Source organism: Triticum dicoccoides, chromosome 4B (assembly GCF_002162155.2).
Source record: "Triticum dicoccoides isolate Atlit2015 ecotype Zavitan chromosome 4B, WEW_v2.0, whole genome shotgun sequence".
Taxonomy (NCBI): domain Eukaryota; kingdom Viridiplantae; phylum Streptophyta; class Magnoliopsida; order Poales; family Poaceae; genus Triticum; species Triticum dicoccoides.
In genome coordinates, this window is record NC_041387.1 from 404,656,533 (window position 1) to 404,666,179 (window position 9,647).

General features: G+C 46.6%; 2 protein-coding genes across 3 annotated transcripts in view; both read right to left on the bottom strand.

Moving 5' to 3' along the window:
* Positions 1 to 2,107: 2,107 nt before the first annotated feature.
* On the bottom strand, positions 2,108 to 4,844 carry LOC119296362 (putative zinc finger CCCH domain-containing protein 21). The gene is made up of 2 exons (XM_037574762.1): positions 3,803 to 4,844; positions 2,108 to 2,894 (listed from the first exon to the last, which is right to left on the bottom strand). Exons 1-2 carry the CDS (start codon positions 4,415 to 4,417, stop codon positions 2,610 to 2,612), a joined length of 900 nt encoding a protein of 299 aa, XP_037430659.1. The 5' UTR covers positions 4,418 to 4,844; the 3' UTR covers positions 2,108 to 2,609.
* A 94-nt stretch (positions 4,845 to 4,938) lies between these two features.
* Positions 4,939 to 9,647, bottom strand: part of LOC119296361 (pentatricopeptide repeat-containing protein At5g50990-like) — a 14,183-nt gene continuing 9,474 nt past the window's right edge. For both annotated transcript variants that reach the window (XM_037574760.1, XM_037574761.1), the window contains exon 4: positions 4,939 to 5,341. In XM_037574760.1, the coding sequence (XP_037430657.1) occupies positions 5,133 to 5,341 (209 nt within the window). In that variant the 3' untranslated portion in view covers positions 4,939 to 5,132. The remainder of the gene's footprint in view (positions 5,342 to 9,647) is intronic.

The window sequence follows — 9,647 nt, forward strand, 5'->3', positions numbered from 1 at the left end:
GGTCTAAGGAACTAAAATCACAAGTTAACACTCTGTGTTATAGCAATTGACTTATGACGATATTATCTCAAAGTATAACAAATAAGTTTGGGTCGATTCAATATGATCATTCTTTCTAACGTCATACTCTCAAAATTGTTTTGAGACTACCGTTACACTTAACGATATCTCAAGATCCAGAAAAGGTGATCACCAACAACACTTGAGCTAGTCTTAGAGGCGGGACTAGGAATCTTATTTTACTGTTTATCGTCTACACGTGCATATGAGCTTTCCTCTGAATCGCATATTCTAGGATCATAGCAGTTATAGTATAGAATATAAACTCTAGATTATGAACATGGGAATATAATAATATAGTATTATTGCCTCTAGGGCATACTTCCAACAGACTCCCACTTGCACTAGAGTCAATAATCTAGTTGCATGTTTTCTTTAACACTGATGGCTATCTAGTGTTGTCTCATGCTTTTCTTGTGGTATAGTCTTTGACAATGGTTCTGTCACATACAAATCCTTTGTGAAAACTGAAAACTTGTTTTTTGTTATGTCTGTCTTATGTGAGTTTATGTCTGTCATATGTTTGTCTTATGTTACTCAGCAACTTCTTTTGTCCGGATCAAAATTATCTTGGTGTTTGTACGTAAGTTATCAGGTATGCGGTCAAATATTACCATGTTATTTACACAAATTATCAAGATTATGTTTCAAAAAACCTAGTCAAAAGTAATTGTAGTGTTTGTACGTGAGTTATCAGCATTGTTCTGCGTATATTACCTTGCTATTTACACAGAAGTTACTGCAATGTTTCTGCGTGAGTTATGAACTCAGCTAGGCATATATTACCATGTTATTTGCACAGAAGTTATCGGAAAACTTTTCGCCCTCCACCACCATACTATGGAGGCGCAAACATACCCGTCAGTTCATTCGACGACCATCACTATGCATCATTTTGTTTATCAAATGATGTCTTGTTGGTGAGTAGAATAAATGGTTGCTATTTACACACGAATAACCAGGGTTAGGAGTGTTTTTCAAGGAAAAAAATCCTGGGTAAAAAAAGTTACCACGCCTGGGTGAAGTAAGTTATCAACTCTATTGGTGTATATTACCATGTTATTTACACATGAGTTGCCGGGAGAGGGGTTATTTTTCAATAACATTTTACCCAGGTTAAAAATCACCACGTCTACACTGAGTAAGTTAACAAGTATGTTGTGTGTATATTACCATATTGTTTACATGGAAGTTGTCGGGTTATGTTTTTCAACAAACTTTTATCTCGGGGGTCAAAAATTACCGTGGTGTTTGTAGTGAGTTATCAGCTTTGTTGTATGTGTGTGTGTTATCGCGCTATTTGCACAGAAGTTACCGTGTATATTTTCAACAACTCTTTTCCGCTTGGGTCAAAAAAATTATCACGGTGTTCGTACATGAGTTATGAGCCCTCGTGTGCATATATTATCATGCTATTTACACATAAGTTACTGGAGTATTTTTCAATAATTTTTTCCCCGGCTCAAAAAGTTATCGTGAAGTTTGTACGTGAATTATCAGCTCTGATGTGCGTGTGTTACCATGCTAAAGGATGAAGGTCTGGGCTTTAAGAAATGTGTACAATTAAAAAGGACCAAATTAAAACAAACTAGAGTTTACGTCTATGCAAGTAAAATATTAGTTGGAATCATACACATCCAATTGCTAGCTGAGTTGGTTAATCTTGCATGTACCGTATGATGAGGGGAAGAGATTGATTCCTGTCCCATGCACACAGTTTTTTTACTTAAAACGAAAAAGCTAGCTTTAAATGGCAGTACACGTAATTAGGACCCCATTAATCATGCTAATTAAGATATGAGGGAATTAAATCGTGCTAATTAAGAGTCATGAGACTAAACCGAGTCAATTAATAAACCCCGCAATTGAAATCGCGTTAATTAAGGAGACACCCGAAACCGGAATTATGGGAGGCTCGCGCGAGACTGCACGATCGAAAACCGATGACTCCGAACCGTTCGGATCTATAATAAAAATCAGAATGGTCGGAAAATAGCTTTCTCGAAACATAAGAACACTTCGGCATATAAATGTTGGGCATGCTGGGCCTACTCCAATATCCATCCACCATATATACAAAGCTTATCTGGGCTAGTTCTGATCAACAAGATAACGACGAACCGACGATACACTTGCAGTAGCTTTTTCCCCCAACGCTCACACAAGTCATGCACGGCCCATTTGGCCCATCACTGGCTAGACACTGCCACTACTGTTTTCCTGCCCTGAACCAGCAAGACACTGCCACTACTGTTTTCCTGCCCTGAACGAGCAGATCGCTTTATCTTACTATAAGCTACTGATTTTAGATCTTCTAAAAAAGCTAGTACTACTGATTTTAATAACTGTTTTTAAACTTTAAGCTACTGATTAAATGAGCTCAATGCGTAATGCTACTACTGATTCTATGACACACGCAAGCAGTCCCTGATGAAGGCATCAGACATGCGCGCAGGCAATGAGGGGAGGAAGGCAGGTCGGAGGAGAGGAAGCCAGTACACGGCAGTAGGAGACGACGAGCAGTTGATGTTGGTGGCCGCGGCGGCGGACTAGTAGGACTGGGCGGTGGGCGCTGGCGAGTGACGGAAGTGGCAGCGGTGGCCGTAGGGGCAGCCAGAGGCGGCAGCGAACATCTGGCAGGGGAGGGTCTTGTAGCGCGGGTGGCGGATGAAGGGGCGCATCTCCTGCAGGCCGTGCGCGAACCGGCACCGGCCGCCGTAGGAGCAGGCGCCGCCCTCCCACTTGTTGCACAGCTCCGTCTTCTGGGTGCCCTGCCTGTACGCCTCCAGCTCGACCACTTCTCCATCCCCCTTCGCCTCGTCCTCCCCTGCCTGCTGCAATCACCATTCCCCATTACAAAATCAATCATACGGATATGAATTCCCAATGAAATTTCTCGAATTGAGTGTTTAGTTTCGTGAGTTAGCCAAATCAATACCCTATCTCTTCGCTTAATGACGACTTTGTAACATGAAATTGCCAACAAATAGCCGATGCAATACTATTTCTGAAGAAAAATTAAGCAAGTTCAATACAGTTTCTTCCTGCAATTGAATCCCAAGCAAGCCATGACGTGATAAGAATTTGTGTGGTTCCAACTTAACATAGGAAATTCCTAATCAAGTTGCAGCATAAATTAAAAATATCGAGTTGTAAGTTTGGCTTACTTCATCAAGCAACTGCCAACACTATGTAGGTTCAAAGCTACAACTGTCAAGTACTACAAAATTTGCTAATTATAAACACAACCTGATACTGAATGCAATTGCCAAATCGTTTATAGAACGTCATATTGCCAGAGTTTCGTCTGATTTTTCAGGTTTAAACTTTCCTGCTAACCATATAATTGCGTCATAAGCCTAATTTCTCCTCGATTAAGCGACTTCGACTCACTGCATCAAGCGGCTCTGCCTCTGTAGTGGAACCAGAAAGCAGAGTATGACGAATCTGAGTACAAAATTAGCTAATTCAACATACTCCGTTGCTTGATGCTATCGTCAAATTACAAATAGAGCATCGTATTACCAGAGCTCGTCTAATATCGCAGGTTTAGTAGATTTCACCATCTAATTGCATCACAAACAAATTTGCTCCACGATTACTACGAATTTTGCAGGAACTGGAACTATTGAGCTGTGTTCGAGGAATTCAGCGCAGATTTTCGAGTTCCGAGCAGATAAACAAAGCGATTCACGGCGGAATAAAGCAGTGAATTCGTAAGCAGTAGGATTTGCGGGCTTACCTCGATCGCAGGAGGCGGACGAACACGGAGGCTCTGCGCCTCTGCCTCGCCCCGCGGCTGCTTCGCCTGCGAGAGGTAGCACTTGGAACGGATGGAGATGCTCTTCGGCGCGCCCCCGCGTGCTGCTACCTCCTCCGTCGGCTTCGGCGGTGGTGTCGGAGCCGGCGCGATCGCCCGCTTCCCCTGATCGGCCTCGAGCTCCTCGAGGAGGAGAGACAGGTGCATGCTCTCCGCTCTGAGGCGGAGGCGCTCGAGGCGGAGGTCAGCGACCTCGGCCGTGGCGTCGCGCAGGCGCAGGAAGCAGTCGTCGTAGCGGTCGGCGATCGCGCGGAGGAGCCTCTCCGCCTCGTGCACCTCGCTCGCTTGCTCCGCCGACATGCGGAGCGGCGAGATGTAGCGGCCGTCGGAGACGCACGATGAGGGCGAGTGGAGCTGCGTCTCCGTCGGTGATGGCCCCCATGTGGACGAACGGAGCAGGCCTCCCTTGCCGCGGCCGTCGGATACGCGCGACGAGGGAGTGGAGTCGAGCAGCTTCTCCCGCGGCGACCAGCCGAAGCGCTCGGTGGAGACGCAGGACGACCCCGCAGGCGACAGGTACCCGAGCTCCCCCTCCATGGCCTCCACTGGAGAGCCCGAGCTGCGAACAGGGTAGCAGAGAGCGAGACGATGAGAAGCTCGGGGGCGGTTACCTTCGTGTTGCCTGTCGCCTGTCGGGTTCGGAAGGAAATTGGAGGGAAGCAGTTGCTGCTTGAGAGACAGGTTGAAGTGACTTGATTGCCCTGCCTTATATAGAGCCGCCGTTCATCTCACTAAGACCAAGGGCAGGAACGACTTTTCTCTTGTTTATCTGACGCGACCAGCTCCTGCACAAGGGTAGAAACAGTGCTGCGTAGAAATGAATCAAGTGAAAATGACCAGATTTCCCTTCCTTGTGCAGCGCATGCTCAACTCAACAAGGGGGTAGAACCGACTTTTCTCCCAGTTACTGCTAAAAACTAGAGTAGCTTCATTTCGTTTAGAGCGTTCCTGAAGAAACAGTAAAGAGCACTGCATTCGGTCACCGTTGGACATCACACAGAATCTATGCCGCAGCTCTGAATTTAGCATCGTGCATATAATGGTTCAGATGGTGTACAGGGCCAGCAAGTATTAGTAATATTGAGCACTGTACTGACCAAAATATCAATGTAACAATAAGGAAGGTATTGTTGTTCTGTTGTTGAAACGGCAAGAAATCAGAGCTAGGGTCTGCAAATAACAGGCTCTGTAATACAATGCCAATGAAATAATCCAGAGTTTCTAGATATTGTTCAGGTGAGGGTGTTAGCAGTCATTTTTTAGGGGGTGTTGTCGTGATATCAGAGACCCGGAACGACTTCTCAAGGAGCTGTGGAACGGTTAGTTTCAACTCGAACGTCAACTTCTGGAGTACATAACACAGGGCGGTCACATCATGCATTGCACGGTGCGCTTTGCCATCGACTGGGATCTTGTAGCGCTCTACCAGTGTCTTCATCGATGCGGAGCTGATTTTTTCCCCTGAGGTGGAAGAGAAATGAGGTTAAGCTTTCGAGTCGCATGATTTGCTTCAGTTAAATGAATTTTCTTTTTTCAGTTATATGCAAAAACAAGAAACAAGGATCAATCTTAACTTTCTTTTTTCAGTTATATGCAAAAACAAGAAACAAGGATCAATCTTATATACTTATTTACTAATTGGAGGCTCCACATTAATCCTAGCAGCTAGAGATTTCTGTCCGTCTGATCTGCATATGATGCATGTTTTGCCGTCAGATGAAGTAGCAGAGGCGCCCTCACCATCCGCCCTCTCCAACAGACGCAGTCCATCTCTTCCTCTGTATCCCAGCCTCCCTCGAGAAGACAAGAAAAACATCTCCAGTCACCAGCGATGAATTCAATCCGGCAGCCACCCCAGCCTCCAACAGGCCTTCAATTTGTTGGGGTTATGTCTGTGTGGAGGCCGCCTCTGCGGCTCTGCCTCCCCAAGGCCACTCATCTTGCAGACTGAGCGCCTCCCTGTGGCAGCATCCACTAAAGTTTGCGCCCTCGCCGCCACGCAAAGTTGGCATAGCTATCTGCTGGAGCATTAGCGAGACCCCTTCTGCTGGGACTCTACAATAATCTGACTATTATCTAGTACAGTCACGCTTGCCTTTTCCCTACGGGGTGTATGATGTTAGTATATATACCTGTGTTGCTTTCATCTGAAAAGGGCGAGATAATGGCAAGCACTTGGTGACCACTCCCATGCCTAGGGCTAGCTGGTGGCCTCGGTGATTTAGGGTGTCGATGCATATGCAAGAAGTGTAGGTTTAAGATTTATTATCGTCTCTGTTTAAAATCATTGATATGCTCAGTAAGTTATAGCATATATTGCTAAGTAGGCCTGCCTAGGATAACATTTATTTTTATGTAATTATTATGTGCAATGATGGGGCATGCAATCAAGCCTTGAAAAACACAACAATTAAACAAACCGGCGGCAAGTTACCACTTACTACTTCAATCTTATATTTATACGGTGATGTCAACCTTCCAGTTGATCAATTAATTCTTCAGGTGCCAATTAGCTTTAGATTTATAGTACATGTTTTCCTATCTACATTATATGTGGTTTGCTTGATTTTTTTTAGTCCTGAGTGCTCTAGAAATATAACTTCATTGCTGCTTCAATCCAAGGAATATCCAGAAAAGGTGATTGGCAATAATGATTTTTTTGTAAGGGTTGGTAATAGTGCCAGAGTTAATTGTTATATTATATGGACAGGCTCGTGTTATGATTATTTTTGGTGGATTGGCATTGCCTTTTTGCCTTACTGTCTTTTGCATTGTCATAGCCACGGACTGTTGTTAGTTACTACACATCTGGATCAAGGTTTTTGAGTCGACGAGTCGCTCGGGGGGAGCGACCCTAGACTAGTCGTGACTAGACTCATGGTCAATGAGTCGACATGCGACGAGTCGACGTGAGTTAAGCAGTAGAAAGTAGGTACAATAAAACCAGCCTTGTTCTTGAGTGCTTCCAATTCAGCCCTCAACTCTTCATCATGCACAGCCACCCTTGTTCATGCACAACCAGGGGAGGAGCAGACCACCAGCAGCAGCAGCAACAACAACCAGGGGAGGAGAGGAGGAGCAGACCACCAGCAGCAGCAACCAGGGGATGAGGGGAGGAGCAGACCACCAGCAGCAACCAGGGGAGGAGCAGCAAGCCAGCAACCATGGGCGGCGGCGGCTGCCAAGGAGAGGGTTGGGTCAGGGGGAGGAGAACAGGTTCGATCTAGGTTTCCAAGGGGGGTGGTTTGATACAGTAAAAAAATGACAGGTGGGACCCAAAAAAATCGAGTCGTTCGACCCAGAAAACACGACTAGTCGTTGACTAGTCGAGACTAGTCGCTCTAGTCGCTCGACTCATCCCATGAGTCGAGTCGCCAGGCTGAGTCGACCCTGCCAGTGTGACTCATAGACTAGTCGACGACTAGTCGAGCGACTCGAAAACAGAGATCTGGATATGTGTGTGTGTGTATATATATGTATGTATGTATATATATATATATATATATATATATATATATATATATATATATATATATGTAAATACATAAACAGTCAATACAGGATTTTCTTTTACACTCTCTTGCTGCTGTTTAGATATGTACTTTGAGAACTTCCTAAACTTTGCTTTGCTTTGTCTGCCGACTAAACTGGGATGTCCGCATCTTTGTATAAGTACATGAAATCAAACCTTTCCAAGGTTTTCGAGTCGATGAGTCGACGAGTCGCTCAGGGGGGGCGACTCTAGACTAGTCGTGACTAGTCTAGACTCATGGTCGATGAGTCGACATGCGATGAGTCGACGTGAGTTAAGCAGTAGGGAGCAGACCAGCAGCAGACCAGCAGCAGCCAGCGGCAACCAAGGGAGGAGTCGCAGCAACCAACCAAGACAAGGCCATCAGGAGATGGGAGGAGCAGCCCAACAACAGCGGCAACCAAGGGATGAGCAGCAGGCAGCAGCAACCAGGGGAGAAGGGGACGAGCAGCAAGCCAGGCGGCGGCTGCTGCAGAAGAGGGCTGGGTCGGGGGAGGGGGGCTGGAACTGTTCGATCTAGGTTTCCAGACGCTCCAATCTTCCTTCAATACTGGCCCACACGGCAATATTGGCCCAGTAAGGCCCAATGAAACCCTAGCCTGCCTAGCTCAATCTGGACCATCCATATTCTCTAATCTTCACCGTCCATCCACTCTCGTCTTAACTCTCTCTCTCACCTGCTCCCCTTCCAGCCCCCAGGCACGAATCGACAGCCGCAATGGCCTTGCTGCAGCTCCTCCTCCATGGCTTCTCTGCCTCCACCCCTTCCTCTCCGCCTCCCCCATCCTTCCCTGGAGCCACCCCTCCTTCCCTGCTCCATTTTCTCTGCCCAACTTCTCTTTCATGACAGATTGAACGAGTCGTTCGCCTCAAAAACTGCGACTAGTCGAGACTAGTCGGGACTAGTCGATCGACTCATCCAATGATTCGAGTCGACAGGTTGAGTCGACCTTCATGTAACGACTTGTCGACTAGTCGACGACTAGTCGCGACTAGTCGTTTGACTCGAAAACAGAGAACCTTTCTGATCCTTTTTGTTACTAAGTAATATTTTTCCCAATGTTTATTTTGTTCATTTGAACTCCGCCTATGTTGTCTCAACATAGCCGGTCCCAAGCCTGGGTAAATGAGGGTTGTGATAGGCTTGGCGAGCCAACGTCAAAACTCTGCCACTCTTATGGAGATGAAACCCAAAAGATTTTCGTTGGGGCGTAACCCTCTCAGCGACGTGCCACATCAGAACCCGGGTGTGGCGTCAAATGGGGAAGGGCCGGGCCGTCACACCCATGGTGCCGTGCCGTATCTTGATCTGGATACGGTGGCAAGTGAGCAAGGATCGGGTTGTCGCATCCTTAGTGGCCCACTAGATCAACGCTTGGGTGTGGTGGAAAATGAGCAAGGGTCTGCGCATTTGACTCGGCGAGTGCGAAAGGTAAGGAAGCTGATCCACTTAGATAGCTGGACCTTATGGCCCCTGACAGGTGGCAGGTATGCTTCGGGAGCTAGTAGATACAGCGGTGAGGAGAGTTGTTGATATCCTTTGCGTCCAAGAAACCAAATGGAGGGGACAGAAGGCAAAGGAGGTGGAGAATACCGGCTTCAAGCTGTGGTACACGAGGACGACTGCAAACAGAAATGGAGAAGGCATCTTGATCAACAATAGCCTCAAGTATGGAGTTTTGTCGACGTAAGGAGACGTGAGGACCGGGTTATCCTGGTCAAGCTGGTTGTTGGGGACTTAATTCTCAATGTTATCAACGAGTATGCCCCGAAAGTGGACCACAATGAGAACACCAAGAGGGGTGCTACGAAGGCCTGGAGGACATGGTTAGGAGTGTACCTATTGGCAAGAAGCTCTTCATAGGAGGATACCTCAATTGCCACGTGGGTACATCTAACACAGGTTTTGAAGGGGTGCATGGGGGCTTTGGCTATGGCATCAAGAATCAAGGAGAAGATGTCTTAAGCTTTGCTCTAGCCTACTGCTTGATCATAGCTAACACCCTCTTTAGAAAGAGAGAATCACATCTACTGACTTTTAGTAGTGGTCAACACTCTAGCCAGATTGCTTTCATCCTCTCGAGAAGAGAAGACAGGCGGGCGCGCCTGGATTGTAAGGTGATACCTAGAGAGTGTTGTCCCTCAGCATAAGCTCGTGGTGGCTGACTTCTGCTTTCGGATTCATGTCCAGTGGGATAAGTGTGCCAAAGTTGCTACAACAAAGTGGTGGAAGCT

Excerpts from the sequence above, each read along its gene's own strand:
- LOC119296362 (XM_037574762.1), bottom strand. The coding sequence starts at position 4,417 with ATGGAGGGGGAGCTCGGGTACCTGTCGCCTGCGGGGTCGTCCTGCGTC. Across the intron at positions 2,895-3,802 it reads GTCCGCCTCCTGCGATCGAG|CAGGCAGGGGAGGACGAGGC; the intron begins GTAAGCCCGCAA and ends TGGTGATTGCAG.